The 18,655-nt window shown below is 49.6% G+C and overlaps 1 protein-coding gene across 1 annotated transcript in view; it reads left to right on the top strand.

The window, feature by feature from the left end:
- The first annotated feature begins 13,078 nt into the window (after window positions 1-13,078).
- The window catches only part of Asb18 (ankyrin repeat and SOCS box containing 18), a 57,745-nt gene continuing 52,168 nt past the window's right edge, over window positions 13,079-18,655 (top strand). The window contains exon 1 of the mRNA XM_027956193.2: window positions 13,079-13,283. Coding sequence (XP_027811994.2) covers window positions 13,079-13,283 — 205 coding nt within the window. The remainder of the gene's footprint in view (window positions 13,284-18,655) is intronic.

Consider the following 18,655-nt stretch of genomic DNA (forward strand, 5'->3'; position numbering starts at 1 on the left):
ACAAAGAAAGTTCTGAGAAAGAAATCAGCAAGACAATCCTATTCACCAGAATCTCAAAATAAATAAATAAATAAAATACTTGGAAGTAAATCTAACCCAAGAGTTGAAACACCTTGACAGTGAAATTACAGAACACTTGAAGAAAGATATTGAACAAGCAAGACCTCAAAAGACGGAAAGACCTCCCATGTTTATGGATAGGCAAATTAATATTGTCAAAATGGCTATACTTCCAAAAGTGTATATAGATTCAATGCAATCCCCATCAAAATGCCAATGACAGTCTTCATATGACTAGGAAAAGCAGTCCTAAAACTCATTTGAAAGAATAAAATATCTAGAACAGCCAAAGCAATGCTGAGCCAGAAGAGTATTGCTAGAGGCATCACAACACCTGATCTCAGTGTACACTGCAGGTCTGTAGTAATAAACAGCATGGTATTGGCATCAAGACATACTTTAAAACCAATGGGATAGAATAGAAGACACAGAGACAAATTATTATGGTTTAGATATTCAGTGCCCCAAAAGCTCATGTGTGAGACCATGCAAGAAAGTTCAGAGGTGAAATGCTTGGGTTGTGAGAGCTTTGACATAATCAGTGCATTAGTTCACTGATGGAGATTAACTGGGTGGTATTGTACACAGGTAGGATGTGGCTGGAGGAGGACGTCCCTGGGGTCCTGCCTTTGGGATCTGTTTTTGTCCCTGGTAACGCGCACTCGCTATGCTCCTTCCTGTCACGTCCTAAGCTGTTTTCCTCGGCTACAGCCTTCCACCTTGATGTTCTGCCTCACTTCAGCCCAGAGCAAAGGAGTCCTCGTCTTTGCACTGAGACCTCTGAATAAATAAAATGTATCCACTAGCAGTTATTTAGTGTGGGAAGATGCATGCTTTTCTGAAACCATGAGCCCCAGATAAACTTATCCTCCCCTAAGAGAGGAAGATTGTTCTTGTCAGATCATTTGGTCAAAGCAGCAAGAAACTGACTAAAACACAAACCCACATAGGTACAGAAATCTGATACCTAACAAAGGTGCCAAAAAATATGTTGGAGAAAAGATAGCCTTCTTAACAAACAGTGCTGGGAAAACTGGATATCCATATGTAGAAGAATGAACTAGGTCCTGGTGTCATCCTGCACAAAAGTCAACTCAAAATGGAACAAAGACCTAGGAATCAGACCAGAAAATTTGTAACTACTAGAAGAAAACAAGGTCAACACTCCAACATATTGGTGCAAGCACCAACTTCCTTAACAAGACCCCAAAAACTCAAGAAATAAAACCAAGGATCAATATGTAGGACAGCATCGAATTAAAAAACTTCTGCAAAGCTAGGTGTGATGGCACACACCTGTAACCCCAGCAACTCAGGAGGCTGAGGCAGGAAAATCCAAGTTTGAGGCCAACCTCAGCAATTTTGCAAGGGCCCGAGCAACTTAGTAAAACCCTTTTTTATAATCTTTTTTTAAATGTAAGGAGTTTGGAGATATAGTTTGATGGTAAAATGCCCCTGGATTCAACAATCCCTAATGAGGAAAATAAAAACCTTCTTCACAGCAAAGGAAGCAATGAAGAGTGTGAAGAGAGAGTTTGTGGAGTGAAAGAAAATCTTTGCCAGCTGCTCCTCTGATAGGGGATTTACATCCATAACATAAACCGAACAAAAACACACAAAAAATCCATAAATGGACAAAAGAACTAGAGACATTTCTCAAAAGAAGAAATACAAATACATTTTTTAAAAGTTCAGTATCCCTAGCAATCAGGGAAATGCAAATCAAAATCACATTGAGATTTCATCTCACTCCAGTTAGAAGGGCATCATCATCAAGGATACAAACAATATCAAATGCCAGTGAGGCTGGGGGTAAAATGTACACCCATACACTGTGATGGGCTTCAAATTAACCACTTTAGAAAGCAGTATGGAGAGACCTTAAGACTAGGAATGGAACCACCATCTGACCCAGATATCCCACTCCTTGCTATTGATCCAAAAGAACCAATCTCAGCATTCCGTAGTGGTATACACACATCGATGTTTATAGCAGCACAGTCCACAATAGCCAAGTTACGGAATCAGCGCAGGTGCCTGTCAACAGCTGAATGGATAAAGAAAATGCGGCATTTATACACAAGGGAGTTTCACTCAGCCATAAAGAAGGAAATCATGGCCTTTGCTGGTAAATGGGTGGAACTGGTGAATTCCACCTTTATGTGTATCTAGAAAGCACCAATTTAAATAAATAAATAAAAATAGGAAGACCATTAGAGTAAAGAAAGAGAACAGGGAGAGAGAGGAGGTGATGAAAAGAAGTACTAGGGACCAAGTAGGGCACATTATTCCATGCATGTGTGATCATGTCAAAATGAACCCATTACATACAACAGTAATGCAGTGATATTAGTGAATCATCGAAAACATCTACCCACACTACATAACTGCTGGTGAATCATCCCAAACACCCTGGGACCTGTTCAAGAGACGAAGTGCCACCAGGACTTGCTCATACTTCTGTCCCCGCCTGCTGTATGGTCTCTCCTGCAAAAGCTATCACTGTCGTGACTTCCATCGCTGTAGTCTAGTTTTGCCTGTCTTTAATCTTAATATAAATGCTATCATATTCAAGTGTCTGCAAGAGCCGCCCACCTGCTGCAAGTCCCTGTAGAATACGGAGCTCCGCTGCTGCACGGGTCTGTTGTAGAGCACACCATGGCTTATGTAGCCGTTCTATTGGCAGTGGATATTGGGATGGCTTCTAGTTTGGAGCTGTTGGACAACATTGCTGTGAAGGTCTTGCGTGCCTTGGACATGTGAACATATTTCTGTTGGGCATTTCCCAATTGGGGAGTAACTGGATATAAATATCTTCAACCTATATATATAACCCCACTTTTCCCAACTGATTGCACCAGTTTATACTCTAGCAGTACATGGAAGTCACATCACTTCAAACCGTTAAAAACACTGGCCTTGGGGCTGGGGTTGCCGCTCAGTAGTTGAGGGTTTGCCTAACATGTGTGAGGAACTGGGTTCTATCCTTAACATCACATATAAATAAATAAAAACTAAAGGTCCATCAACAACTAAAAACTAAAAAAAAAAAAAAAAAAAAAAAAAAAACACTGGCCTCCTTTAGGCTGTACTTGTAACCTCAGGATTCCCTCTTCGTGCCACCGTCCTCGCACTCGGTCTGGCCTGGGACCACTAGTCTATTTATTGCTCTGCTTGTCTATTCCTGTGCCAAAACCACGTGGTCTTAATGACTGTGGCTTAACATGAAGTCTGAATTTCCATTACAGTAAATTGTCTCAGCGTGTTTTATCACCACAATGGCTTTGTTATTTTCATTCCTAATCTTGTTCTTAATTCTTATTCTGTTTAAATTTTAGAATCAGCTTATCAAGTTACAGTTTTTTTAAAAAAACCACACTTGGGTTTGGGTGGGGATATGTTAAGTCTGTGGATCAGTTTGGGGGTATGGGGAACATGTAAGTACATTGCATATAGACATATTATATTATACATATGGATATACATAGATTATCCAGATTTATCTCCGTGAAACATTTGTAGTCACAAATGTAGCTCAGTGGTCAAGGCGTGGGGTGCTGGCTCCAGCATGCTCCTTTCTGGACTGCCTGCTCATTGGCTCACTGGGAGCAGCTCATGTCCTCTGCCACCATCTCTCTGTGCACTTCCTGCAGGTGCCTGTCAACTTCTCAGGTGCCACAAGGGCAGCAAGTATCTGGAAAATAGAAATCCACCTAGAGAGCAAATGCCAGCCTCTTTTCTGCAGGCTCCCGCCATCCTTGAGTGAGTCACCCTCGTCGGCTCTGGACAGTGTCTATCTACGCCTCCTCTGCAGGGAGAGAAAGAGACAACCTCCTCCTTGAACTCCAAACTCCAGAAAAAGCCGACTTCCTCTCCTCCTCAGGAGCGGAGTCTCCCAGCCAGGTGTGGAGGCTCTCGGTCCTCCCTTTCAGAAAGAGGCTGACTCCCACCTGCAGGCAGCTCTGCACCTGGAGGGTGCTGACCCTTGTTCTCAGCTAGGGCCTCTGATGCACTCAAATCACTTCCTTGATTATTGTATTCTTTATTGTTCCCCAAACATTTTTTTTTCTTTTTTGCCAACTGTTTAGCTCATGTGTGTGCTATAACAAAAGACAACAGACCGAGTAATCTTGTTTTAATATTTATTTTTTAGTTATAGGTGGACAGAACATCTTTATTTTATTTTATGTGGTGCTGAGGATCAAACCCAGTGCCTCACCATGCCAGGCGAGCCCCAACCCGAGACCCCCAGACCGAGTGATCCTGAAACAACAGGACTTTATTTCCTTATGGTTCTTGAGACTGGGGTGTCCAAGACCAAGGTGCTAGCCATTTGGTGTCTGGTGAGGGCGGCTCTCTGCTTCCAAGACAGTGCCTTGTGGTGTCCCCGGCCTGGTGGGAAGTGCAGATGAGAAAGGACCTTGCTAGCTCTCCAGCCCTTTTATAATCACTAATCTCCTTGTGAGGACTTTGCCCCCATGATCTAAACCCTTCAAACCAGAAATTAAATTTCAACGTATGAATTTTAGGGAGCACATTCAGTTCATAACATTGACCGTTCTTTAAACTCTCTCCCAATTCTTAAATGTTTTATTTCACACAACTAAAATAATTCTTAAATTTTTTTTCCAGGAGATAATGTGTTTGATGCCTGAGAACCTCCTTCTGGTGTCCCAACATGGGAACCTTAGATCAGCCGAGAAAAGAGTTCTTGGGTTATAACATTTTGCCCTGCAAACTTTGCAGGCATTCCTCCGTTGCTTTGACCCAGTTTTGATAGGAAGAAACCTGCTTCCAACTAGAGAATCTGTTTTTTTCTTCTGTGAGGTAGGAATTGTTCCTTTCTCCTGGAAATACCAAAATGTCCTCAGAATGTGTTCAAATATGTTTCCTTCTTTCAAAGAATATTTTGAAGAATACCTTTAATTTAAAGACAGCTCTTAATTTCTAGAAGTATTAGAAGGAGTTCTGATTTAGAGAAAAAGACTTCCTTCTCAGGGAACTTGTCTTCATCTGCTGGGCAAATGAAGCAGATGAAAAACCCCGGTACCACAGACGGGGTGGCGACTCAAACACCAACGTGGGGCTCAGGGTTCTGCAGGTCCAAGATCACGGCCGGCCTGGCTCTGAGGCCTCTTCCCTCGGCTCACGTAGGCACCGTCTCACTGGGCACTCATATGACTTCCTTTTTTGTGCCCAGAGAAAGAGCTGTGGTGTCTCTTCCTCTTCTGGGAGGACACCAGTTCTACAGGATCGGACTCCACCCTTAAGGCCTCATGACCAGCAATCCCTTCCTTGGGTCCTGTCTCCACTGCAGTCTCATGGGGGTTAGGGCTTTAACCTATTGGAGGTGGGCACAAGTCAGTCCTAGCTACATTATCCTATGTTATTTCTTCATTTACTTACTGTATGTTATGGCTTAGATTTGCGGTGTCCCCCAAAAACTCATGTGTGACACAATGCAAGAAGGCTCAGGAGTAAAATTATTGGGTTACCAGAGCCTTAACCCAATCAGTGAGTCAGTCCCCTGATAGGTGGGTAACTGCAGGCAGGTAGGGTGTGGCTGGAGAAGGCGGGTGCCTGCGGGGCATGTCTTTGAGGTCTGGATTTTGCCTTGGTTGAGCAGAGCTGTGCTCTCTCTGCTTCCTGGTGCCAGGTCCTGAGCTGCTTTCCTCTGCCACACTCTTCCACCATGATGCTCTGTCTTACCTGGGGCCCTGAGGAATGTGGCTGACTACCTATGGACTGAGACCTCTGAACCATGAACCCCAAAATAAACTTTTCCCCCTAAAATTACTCTTGTTGGGTCTTTTCATCACAGCAGAAGAAAGGATGATGAAAATACTCTATTATCTCTATTCTCTTTCTCCTAAGATAATATTAATGCAAGAACATTCAGAGGAGAATGATCAGACCCTGAGAACTGCAACCTAATGGGTCCATGGTGGCTTGGATGGACTGACTGGGTGGTAACTGTGGGCAGGTGGGCCACTGGGGACATGTCCTGGAAGGGCACTGCTTCCTGTGCCCACCCCCACATCTCTACCTCTTGCTCTCTCAACTTCCTGTCGTGAGCTGAGCCGCTTTCCGCTGCTGAGACCCTCCCCCATGATGTGCTGCCTCACTTGGACCCAGAGCAATGGATGACCATCTATGGACCGAGACCTCTGAAATCGTGAGCCCCTCTAAATAGTTCTTGGTAGGTGTATTGGTCACAGCCACACAACAGCTAGCTAAACGAATCCCAGAAATGCGTGTCTATGTCATGTTCACGGATTTCCTGACCCTTTCTTCCACCTTGCTCTGTTTCCATGAACCATTTTCTCTCTTTCATATGTTGAAGTGGAAGTTGAAGAGAACGTCTGTGTCTGGTCTTCTTGATTGGATTCCCCACAACCTCCCCTCAGTGTGTAAGTGATGGCCAGCCTTGTGGAAGGACCCAGGTGAGTGGATAGTCTGTGGCTGGTTATCAGCAGGCTTGTCCAGATCCTAGGTGACAGTATGAAGTAGAAATGTTCCCAGTGCTTGTTTCTTGCAGCGATTCTGATTCATAAGAAGACACATGCTCTGCTGACTCCGGGACCCACTTTAGCTCTGTGAGGCCAGAGCTCACACTCGGCTTATCTGAGATGGGGAAGGAGAGGGGGAAGGACAAGCTCTTTGGCTGTCTTCAAACAGTAGTTAAGGTGGCAGACCAATCATCTATTGCTGAATAACAGATTCCCCCCAAAGCCTAATGCTTAAAACAACACACATATATAATTTCACACTTTCCAGTTTAGGAGGGTGGTGCCAGCTCAGAGCCTCTTGTGCAGTCACCTCAAGGGTAGACAGGGGCCGAAAGCTCTACCACCATGCCCCCTGCATGGCCGTGCCCCCTATGGGCACCACAGACTGTCCACTCACTGGGTCCTTCCACAGGGCTGGTCATACTTGGCAGCTGGCTTCTGCAAGACTGAGCCACACCGGAGAGAGCTGAAGAGAGCCTTGGGACAGAGCCAGACCTTTTATAACCCAACCTCAAGCAGCTGCCTCTTCTGCATGAGCAGCACCAGCTGTTAGAAGCGCGGCTCAGAGGCCCCGCAGCCCTCGGAGCAGGGAGGTTACCAGGGCGATGTCAGCAGGCCGGCATCAGGAGCTGCCCACCAGGGACCGCTCCAGCATGGACTGTGTCACTGTCAAACATTTTCCGACCCCTACCAAGAGTAGACCACGGGGTTGGACCTTGTAGACGTGCCACTCTTCTGTAACAGGCGTAGAAATTGGAAAGAATTAGCAACAGGGACAGGGAGCGTCACCCTGGGGCAGGGTGTTCCTGTCCTGTTTCTTGTTTGTTTTGTTTTTCAACGTCCAGCTGCTGGAATGGCAGGGCACTGTCCTTTCTGAAACAGGCTTGGCTGCCTCCCAGGAGCCCGCCGTGCCCAGGCCGTGCTGCTCGGTCAGGGAGCCCGAGCCGGGTGCTGCTTGAGATGCGGGTGTTTGGCGTGTGCTGTGGGACGCAGGGCCCCTTCCTGGGCCTGCTGATGGGGCAGGAACTGCCCTCCGCTCACCCTGGCCCTCTCTGCCTCCCTCTTCCCCGACCTCGATCAGCAGCTCAGCCCGCGCCCGCCCTCCCTGCCCCGTTGTTAGCAAAGTCCTCGCGACTTTCTCTTCATGGATGCTGCACTCTGCCCTCAACGCCATCGGGGACACGCTTTCCCCATTTCTTCCAGGTTCACTGATTCTGAAGACTGAGGGAGGTGGAGGGAGGGTTACGAGTTGTCAGACTCCTCTGCTTTGCCCTGTCAGGGAGCCACCCAGCTCTGCTTTGATCTAACAGGGCGACTTTAACTTCAGCTCTCAGAAGGCAAACTCTTCCCCTGAGTCATGTGCTTGGAGGTGACAGTGACACCATGATTAGCTGTGCGACTTTTCAACAGGAGGCCTTCGAGGTCCAGGCTCAAGGCAGCGTCTTGGTTGGGAAAACACCATCCAGCCACACAGAGCTCACAGGGCGCAGTTGCCTCTCTCTCTTCGTCCACTTGCCATATGAGACAGCTGCCCAGCGATGCCCCGAACCCTGGCGGCTACCCTCTCCCTTGCACCTCTTCTTTCCCTACCATTCCTTCCTCATCTCTTCTCACGGTCCTGCATCTCCTAAAAAGACCAAACGAACAGAGAGGAAGGAAGAAGTAGGAGCTGATTCCTAGAGGAGGTGATGGACAGCCAGGAAGCAGGACCGCACGGCAATGGGGCATGGTCCCACTGTCAGCCCCACCCCTTGACTGCAGCGTGACCTCAGGCAAATTGTTTCCCTCCCCAGCTTCCTCACCTGCCAAGTGATGGCAGCAATAGCTCCTGACCCCCAGGGTGTCAAGAGGGGAAACTGCATTCACATTTGCAATACCTGAGAAGGGTACCTGGCCTGTGTCACCAACTGTCATGGGCATATGGCACATAGCGTCACATCGTCAGCCACCCAGAATTGCCTGGCCCTAGCAGGGCTCCAAAGTGTTTGCTGCATGAAACTTCCATGTTATTTCGTTTGGGTGGTCGTATTAATGGAAAATATATGAACCTCCAACTGAACTGGTCTCTCCTTGTGCCTTTGCAAATCATGACCCAAAGAGAAAAAAATCTTGCAAGAGTTGCTGTTGAATTTCTGCATATCTGGTATCTAACTCCTGCATTGTTCCCAACCTTTGTAACCACTGAGGAAATGGAATCGGAATCTGTTGTCTCCTTGCACAGAGACCTGCCATCAAGACCCCACTCCAATGCCACTCTACAAAGAGGTGCAGTGGGCCAGTGAGCAAGCCCGTTCCATCACAGAACAGTCGATTCACTGACACAGATATCTTGGTTGTGAATGACATGCCTAAAATGCTATGAAAGGCTTGTTTAAAAGGAATTCAGAAGACCCTCCAGCCAAACGGAAAAGCTCTGGCCTCAGGGACAAGCATCTGTGTCACTCCAGCAGGGAATTAAGAGTCGCCATGTTAGTCCACTTTGTTGCTATGATGATACCCAAGGCATGCTACTTTGTAAATTAAAGAAAGTTTATTTGGGCTCATGATTCTGGAGATGAAAGGTTGAAAGATGTCACCTGGTGATGCCCTTCCTGCTGGCAGAGCCCCAAAGTGGCACAGGGCATCACATGGTAAAGGACAGGAGCACACATGTCTGTGTGTCTGGGCTCTCTCCCTCTTCTTACAAGGCCACCAGGAGTCCATCATGGAGCTTGAACCTAATAACTTGAATCCCAACAATTTCCCAAAAGCCCTACCTCCAAATACCGTAGTTAGACATGTCTCCACCCTTTTAAGACCTCGCCATGAGGGCCAAACTCCATCGTGCCCCACGGGAGACAAGCCACAGTGAACCACAGCAGCTGCAAACAAGACCCTGGGAGCGGGGAGAGAAGAGGAAGAAGAAAGACAGAAAGAAACTCTGCCCAAGAAGAAAGCCCCAGTTTAACCTGGACCTGGGAAGGTTGGGCAGCTAGACTGGGAGGGGAGAGTGACCCAAGAGTACCCACAGGAATTCTCATGGGAACCATGGGCAGAAGGAGCAGCCCCAGACTCTCCACAGGGAGTGGGAACATGGCAGGCTCAATGAAGATGTGGGCCCAGAAGTGGGCCTCGGTCACTTGAGTCCATTTGTACATGGACCACACTTGTCCCTTACCTGAGGTCCACGGGGTTGGCACATTTGAGACTCTCCATTTCTCCCCGGCCAGGACCCTGTTTTGGCAACTGACTCTCACTGCTGTTCAATCCTAACGTGGGGCTGACATGTAACTGGACTCCAAGCATGTCCACTCACTCTCCAAGCTCGGTCAGCTCGTGGTAAAATTGCTCAAAACCAAAAGGATAGATAGAGAAGAAGCTGCAGGTCCAGCAGTCACAGAAGGTACACTTTGGGGCTCTGAACAACTACACCAAACTCCACCGTAACTAAAAGCCAGTGCTTTTCAGTTTGGCTGGAGGGTCTTCTGAATTCCTTTTAAACAAGCCTTTCACAGCATTTTAGCCACCGAGCCTGATCTCACTGGACACAAACCATGGGACATAACATAAAAAACTCCCCCTAGAACCTGCGTGCTTCTCCCCGAGGATCTGTGCTGCTAGCCCCCCGCCCCGGACATTTGTAAACATAAAGACGTGAGTCAGTACAGCGTGTCACTGAAAATACATGACTTATGGCACCTGATAATGACTGTTTAAAAATTAAACTAGAACGATGAACGACCTTTATCTGATTCAGAGAAGCCGGGATGTGTCTGCCATTGATTGCTTAAATACATTTTGCACCCTTCAAGGACAATTGCTGAAGGAGAAAATCAAATATATGATCTCCAAGAAGTGAAGGGGGAAGTCTTGCTACTGGGTCCCTTTCTCCTCAGGAACAGTCCAGGCTAAGAGGGGTTGGGTGGGGAACAGCGGTCACACGAGCTATCGAAAAATAAATAAATAAAGAGGAAGAAATAGAGATTAGAAGATTTCATACTGAAATAAAGAAATTCATGTTGCCTTAAATATAATTTGTGTTCGTTACATTTCAATTCCTAATTTATACATAGCAGGGTTGATAAAGAATTACATTATAACAAAATTAGCCAGAATAATTAGCATAGCGTATGTGCCACTGATTAAACACCCAGCGGATAGCGCGGTAATTAAGATCAGAGAGAGCCGGATTTTGAGGCTTTGTCATCTTGTTATCTGCCTAACAAGTGCTTCATCTTTACCTCCCTTCTGATTTGAAGTTTGATATCAGCCTCTAATAATGCTCATTTGATTTTTTAAATCACCTCTCCCGATGGAGATCATTTTTCCTGTGGTCACCACCCTCCCTCTCTGTGTTGACACCAATGTGCTAAATTCCTTCTGGAAGTAAAGCATTTATAGGGCATTTGCACTTGGAAATTCAAGCTCACAACTCTTTCAAATCCCTAATTCTTTGGGCTGGGGAAACGTGTCTGGCGTGTGTGAGACCCTGGGTTCCATTTCATCCCCAGCATAAAGTAAACAAAACCCCTAACTCTTTGGGCAAAGAAGGCACTCGAGGCCAGTGGCTGTGCTGAGGAAGAGTTCCCGTCTGCTTCCTGGGTGGCAGCCATTGCCTGTGACTCCAGTGGTTCCAACGTCCCCACAGGGTCCAGTTTTCAGTGCATGTGGCTTGAAGGCGGTTGCCCGAGTGACCCTGGACTTGCTGGTGGCAAGCCGGGCCCAGGAGGCCTGGCTCCCCCACTTGGGGTCTGGGGCTGGCTGCTTGCGGCAAACCCTTGGTGGCTTTGCCCTGAGACAGGAAGTAGCCATCAGCCAAGAATGGGGAGCCGTTCCTCACCTCTGCCTGCATTTTTGCGGAGTCTCTTTAGGCAGAAACTGAGACCCGTCTGTGATTCAAAGGCAGAGCGAGCACACAACCTACCGGGGAAACCTTCACCTCCCGGGACACAGCACACAAACAGCACTAGCACCAACGCGGGGACCCGGGCACAGCCAGCGCCGGGCAGAGGGTGAGGGCCTCAGGAGCCAGCCTTCCCTCCTCCCTGCTTCGGGCCCCTCCGCCTGCTCACCTTCATCTCCTCGGCCTCCCTCTGCCAAGCTCCGACTACGGGTCCAGTCCAAGGAAAGGAAAAGGGAAGCAATGTTCCCGCTCAGTCAGGACAGCAAAGGGCTTCCCAGACGACACCCCAGACTCCCCAGACAGACACCCCAGACACCACAGACAGACACCACAGACACCCCAGACTCCCCAGACACCCCAGACAGACACCCCAGGCACCCCAGACACCCCAGCGCAGAGCACACCTGCTCTCACGGCAGAACCTCGTCGTGAGGGAGGCTGGAACACCGAGTGGCCAGCGGTGGAGACGGGATTTAAACCACTGTGAGTCACCCCCACGGGCTGGTCACGTTCCACAAGGTCGTACGCAGGAGCCAAGTGGAGAAGAGAGTTTTCCCGAGGAGCAGAAGCAGCAGGGTGAGAGAGCTTAAGGGACTGATTCGCCAATTGCGGAGACTTGGTAGGTCTGAAGCCACAGGGCAGGCCGCCCGGGGACAGCTGCACTGGGTTCCAAGGCTGTGCGCCGGCAGATTCCTCGCTGCCCGGAGGGCCGTCTGTCCTGGCTGGGCCTTCACCCATTACCCTTTATTCCAAGTCCACTGAGTTTAAATTAATCTCATCCAAAAAACATCTTCTCAGAAACATCCAGAATAAGGTGAGGCCACAACACACTTAGAGTTAGAAGGAAACTGCTGGGACAGCCATGTTTGTGCACAGATTGACATTGGGACACCCGGGAGTACAGGAGGCAGTGGCTACCTTGAGAAAATAGCCCACCCGCTCCCCAGGAGTGCAGGTAAATCAGGACAGGGCTTTGCTCCTGCACGGGTGGGCACTGTCACTTTGAGCCAAGTTTATCAGCCCTGGTGTGGGGGGGCAGCTAATGTTAGGTTGCTTCCTGTGTCCCCTGGTCTGTGCTTCTGTCCCCAGCTGAGAAAGAGTTCCTGTCTATGGTTTTGTCCTTCTTTGAGACCTGCCAGTCCATCTCTGAATTCAGAAACCCAAGTTCCCCTTGCATTCTGTTCAGTCGAAGGCCCGTCCACGTCACGGTGCCCACACTGTCCTTTTAGGTGAAGTAGAGTGTGAGGGACAGAAAGTCAGAAAATGTTCTCTTCAACAAGCAGAGAGCCAGCCCGTCCCGGGGGACAGTGTCCAAAGTTTCCGGATAGAACCGCACTTTTGACAAAGGAGACATTCAACAATGCTTCCAAGAGCTTCCTTTGAAAAGGCTGGCTCTTCCTCTCCCAGCACCACAAACACGTCCACCGCCCCCATCGAGAACAGCTCTTCCCTGCGCCCGGGAAGACGACCTCACAGCTGCCCGGGGCCAGTGGCCCTGGCTGTAAGGGAGCCACAGAACCTCAGCTATTTATAGCCCCCGCACCACTCCCTCCCCAGGCAGCTGCTGACTTTGGCCTGAGATTAGAGGAAGAGAAGAAAGACAGATCCCCACACAAAGGACATTACAATGTCCAGCTCGGATGACCCACCCGACTACCCTGTCAATTCAGACTTGGTGAGGAGACTGAAGGCCGCCCTGGACGCCAACGATGAGGGTTCACTGAGGGAGCTGATCGGCAGGGAGGTGGAGCCAGTGGACGCGGTCATCGAGCTGGCCAACGACGACTGGATGAAGGACCCCTCGGCGCAGCTGCCGTCTGGCGTGCTGCTAGGTAACCAGAATGAGGCCCATGGGGGAAGGAGGTGGCTAACTCCCACACCAGGGTGGGCCATTCCTGAGTAGAGGGGCCGACGGCGGGAAGGGGCCAGGACGGTGGTTGGATATCAGATTCCTACTGCAAAGATACCAATCGTAAGGGAGCGAGATTCTCCAAAGATATGGTATTTATTAGGGAGTGGGCATTGCAAGGGGAACACCATGTGCCATAGTGAACCGCGTGCAAATCGAGGAGGCAGAGGCCAGGGGCAGAGCTGGAGGCAAATGAGAAGGGCCACATATTTGCAAACAATAGCCCTTGGCTACAAGGATCGACAGCCAGCATTCGGCATCCATCCGAGGCTGAACGGGCAGTGGCTGGGCAAATGGCCCTGCAGAAGCATTTTCTGTGCAAGGTCACGGTGGCCTCTGTACAAGGTTGTGGCTCTGGCAGAGCCCTTGGTGCAGTCTTGGTTTCCGGGCACACGTGTGGGGCCCCTCCTTCATACCCTCCCGGCTTTACCTGCTGTCTGTCAGGATTGACAGGGTGACTTCATCTGGGTTCACATAAACACACACTGCACCCAGCCTGGTGGGTGTGTCACAGGACCAACAGCACAGCACCCCACAAGATGATTCAAAGGAGAAATCCACCCTGGGTGCCCCGTCCTGGCACAGGGGCTGTTGTTGGGTGTCCGTGTTCTCCCACACTGGTCCGTCTGCCTCTTTATAACCGCATCATAGACAGCATTTTGTGCTCTTTCTTGAGATCCAAAAACCTGCTTTCCATGTTGCCACCTAGGTTCCTGAATTTGTGTTAGTCAGCTCTTTGTTGCTGTGACCCAAGTACCTGACAAGAACAACTTAGAGGAGGAAAAGTTTATTTGGCTTACCCTTTCAGAGGTTCAGTCTGTGGTCACCTGACACCACTGCTGTGCGTCCAGGTGAGGCAGAAGAGCCTGGTGGGAGGCTGTGGAGGAGGAAAGCCGCTCTGATCAGGTTGTGGTTCTCATGACCTAATCCTGAGCTTTGTGGGACACCTCATCTCCAACCCCTGACCCCTGCAGAGGTGATTGATCACAAAACGTCATGGGAGGAGGGTATCGGTTTCTATTTTTGTTCCTGTAAATAATGCTGAAACTAGCATCTTCATTAGAATCCACATGACTTTTTTCTTATTTGGGGTTTATCCTTAGGATACATTCCTAGGAGCCCATTACTGGAATGGGAATATAAATTTCCTTGAGTATAATTCAAATTGTTTTCCAAAATGACTTCTATTCCCTCTGACAGCGAGCTGTTTGCCACGACCTCTCCAACAATGAGCGCCGCAGAAAGGAATCTTCACATTGAAACATTTAAATCACCAACTTAATCATTGTATGTGCGCAATTCTTTGCTGCCTGCTCGTCCATCCTCTCTTTACAGGCCAGGACAAGGGACTTTGCCTCTCTTTGGAGACCTCTTTACATGAAATGCGACTATCTCTTTGAGTGCTTTCTGTCACTTAGTAGAACATCTGCAAGGAACAGGCACAATCCCTTCTTGGGTTTGCTCAGGATGTCTTCCCTGGCCTGATTTACTTTTAACTGTATTCTGCTATCTTCTAGCTGGTGCAATGTGCACCCTGGGAGGCCTGTCTTGGCTGAAGGCTCCTCTCTGCTCTCAGGGGGCTGAAAGGGGGAGCCTTTCTGATCATAAGTGGCAATTTGACTAGGAGTGATAAACACTGTCCTGACCCACCCTGCTGTGCCCTGTGCCCACCCTTGAGGCTGATCTTTATGAAGTGCATTCATCCATCCCCTGCCCTCTGGTTCCTGTTGGGTGCAGCTTTTAGAAGGTGCTAGAAGGAGGGGAAAGGGCAGGGTATTTGCTCCCCGGGCCCTTCCCTGCCAGGTGGCTGCTGCAATTTTGCAACATCGTCCAGATGGGGACCCCGCTCCTGGCCGGCATCCCCATCCTCCTCACTGGCCCTTCGGGTGCAGGAATGGAGAACCGCCCCCTGCGGCTCCTCCCCTGCTTGACTGCCCTCTCCTGCGCCCTGTGGTCATGCCTCTGTCTTCTGTGGGATTCTGACTGGAGCAAGGTCGTCTCCACGCATCCTCCTTTGCAGACCTGCCGCGGCCGGCAAAGGCTTGTGCATTTGGAGCTCCTTCCCAGCATCAGTGCTGCTCACGCCTCTGCTGACCTGCCAACCTTCACCGTCCCCGTCACTGGGCTGAATGCTTCAACCAGTGATATTTGTCTTGGGAAAGCCACACACCCTTCCCTTGGCTCCATCAGCTCATGGACACCACCGTACACAGGGACCATTCCCTGCTGGATGGCATGATTCCAGAGCACAGGGGAGGCTGAGGACATGTTTAGGCGCTCAGGTCTGCTGAGAGTCATTTCAGTGCAGGATGATGATACACGGTATGAGTAGGTGCGTGGTGGGGGGTGACTTGTCACTGGTGATTTCATTGCAGACAGAGCAGGCTGCACTTCTCCCAAGGGCAGAGGGAGCCACGTGGTCGGAGTTGTGTGTGTGGCGTGCCACTCTGACTAAACTGGGAAATTAGGGCTTGAAGGAGACAAAGAAGGCTGGGAGGTGGGTGTAGTCAGGAGGGGACTGAAGGCAGCTGCCCAGCTGCACCATAGCAAGGGTCTGGGATTAACACAGATGAAGGGACAAAGACGGAGAAGAGCAGGGCTGCTCGTGGGAAGGACTTGGGGAGGGGCAGGAGGCACGAAGAGCGATCTGCTTTTCTGTCGCGCGTGAAGTCTGCTCCGTGTGTGACGGAGTGGAGAGTGGAGGACGAACACAGGGTCAGCACAGGAAACTCCCTCCCAAGAGCCTGTGACGCAGAAGACGTCATCATGGGCAGCTCATGAGGAGCCCCAGGAAACAGCTGGCTTCGAATGAGGCTCTCCGAGTCAAGCTCAGGTTCTGCCACCAGCAAACTGTGTGACCTCAAGAAAGACACTTTCCCTCTCTGAGCCAGCATCTCCACTTACCAACAAAGATGAGGTTAGAGTATGTTCCCCAAACAGAGGTCCTAAAGTTTCCTGAGAAAATCTCCAGGGTGGGATGAACTGGGAAGGGCTCCTTGCTATCCTACCCCTGGAGACTGGCACTCTGGCGGAGCAAGGGCTCTGAGTGGTCTAACCACAAAGGGACTTACAGAATGCAATCCTGCTCGCCGTGATTTCTCCTCTGACCTCAACTTTGCTGATGACTGTGGAAAGGGGGCTTGCAGATGCTCCTTGGGATCTGCTGGCCTGGGCTGTGGAATGGGTCTCTTCCTTCTCCATGCCGAGGCCAGCGTCCCCAGGACTCACGGTCACAGCCCAAGATGGGAGTGTGTTCCTCTGCTCTCGGGGGACACCTGAGGCCTTGCAGAGCATCCTGGAGGAAGCAAGAGCCATTGCATTCAGACAGACACGTGGGGACATGAGGATTTCTGGAACTTGTGGCAGGAGCCTGAATGCAGCCCGGATCAGGAGCAGACACTGTGAAGAACTGAAGCCCTCGGGAGGAGGAAGGTGAGGGTGAAGGATGGCAACAGCAGGAAGAGGGCCAGGCCAGGAGGGCAGAGAGCCAAGGATGCCCAGCAGGGAGAAAGCATCTGCCGAGGTCATGGCAGCCTCAGCATTTGGGGAAGAGAGAAGAGATTTCCAGCACAGCCTGAGCTGACAGAATTCTGGGAATCATTCAAAAGGAGACAAGGCTGCAAAGACAGGAAAAAGTAACCATTCTCTGCTGGTTGACAGATCACACAGGGATCCCTCTAAAGCTAACCATCCTGTGAATTTTTATTTCCACTAATTTGAACAGAAGGAAAAATCATTTATTTTGATGTGTCCTGTCCAAGAGAATGCAGGAAATGGCTTTTTCTGGAGAAGTCTTGCAGGTGCCTACGTGCCCTGCGGTGTGGGCAGAGGCTAAAGGAGCAGAAAATTTAGTCCTGCAAATGACAGAGTAAATGTGCCTCCTGAGGTGGGCTGGAGACAGGAGAAAGGTCATCAGTCAGGGTCCCCTTCATGGGGCAACTCACCTGTGCCCTGGCAAAGACACCAGCTCTCTAGCAAGACATGCCTTGGGATGCCCAGCAAGATGCCCCAAAGGGCATGGAAACTTCTCGTGTGCACTCAGCCTGCCCCGGTAAGAACCACTGTGATCCCTCCTGGCTCTGGATTGTCCCCTCCTTGCTCACCCTGCTGCAAGGAGTCCTGTGTTGCCAGCTCTGCATTCCCACCATGGAGACCCTCAACACATGAATGGAGTCCAGCAATGTGTAGTAGGCCATCTATGTGAGAGAGAAAGACACACCTCCTCCTTTGCCAGAGTGTAATACCCTTAGTCTGCATTTAATCGTGAAATGTATGGCTGTCTTAGTCTACTTTCTGATGCTATAACAAAATGCCTGAAGTTGGATACTTTAAAAAGGGAAGACATACCCCTAGTGGTAGTACACACTTGTAATCCTACCTAGGTTTGAAGTCTGGCTTGTGTTGGGAGGAGTGCAGGTTGAGGCCAGCCTGGGCAACTTAGGTGAGAACTTAAAATAAAATACATTTTAAAAAATGGGGGTGGGGGACAGGATGTAGCTCAATGAGAGCATTTACCTAACATGCACGAGGTCCTGGGTTCAATCCCCAGTACTACAAAAAAAAAAAAAAAAAAAGGAAAAAAAGAGGTTTACTTATTTCACAGCTTTGGCAGCTGAATGCCTAAAACCAGGCAGCCCTTGAGCAGAAAAGACAGGATGAGAAAGGAAGCCAGAGATCAGGAGGGGCCCATCTTGCTCTTTTCAACACAATTTTTCTCCGAATATCTCACTTGGGCCCCAGGAGGTCTGCACTCACCCCTCTGAGAGTGTGTCCCCTGTGACTTCGTCACCTCCCACTAGGCCACACTTCTGAAAGGCCCCGCCAGCTCCCAGAGCACCATACTCCTCTGGGGAAGTGTGGGACCAAGCTTCCAGCCATGAGCCTTTGGTAGTCACCCTGAGACCATGTCCGGACCATGGCCCTGGCTTCTATGTCTATTCCCACTGATATTTCAAACTCAGACGCACCTCCTCAAGGGCAAGACCTTGCCTAACACTTAGTGCCCAGACCTCACACAGGCTACAGATTGGGGTACAGTGACTGCCACAGGCCAGCCAGACTTCTCGGCTGGTATGGGGGGGGGGGGGCAACTGCACTTCCATAGACACATCTGGAATTCGTTTTTCTGCAAAGGAATGTTTCATTCTATTTTCTTCCAAAGCCGTCTAACTACCATCTAACATGGTGAGCACTGCATTAATTGTCCTTGTACCTGTTCATCACCAACCGGCCCACTTGGCACCAAGAACACAGAGAGGGAGAAAGGACGACTGGGGGAGGGTGGCGAGGCCCATC

Source organism: Marmota flaviventris, chromosome 11 (assembly GCF_047511675.1).
Source record: "Marmota flaviventris isolate mMarFla1 chromosome 11, mMarFla1.hap1, whole genome shotgun sequence".
NCBI classification, from domain to species: domain Eukaryota; kingdom Metazoa; phylum Chordata; class Mammalia; order Rodentia; family Sciuridae; genus Marmota; species Marmota flaviventris.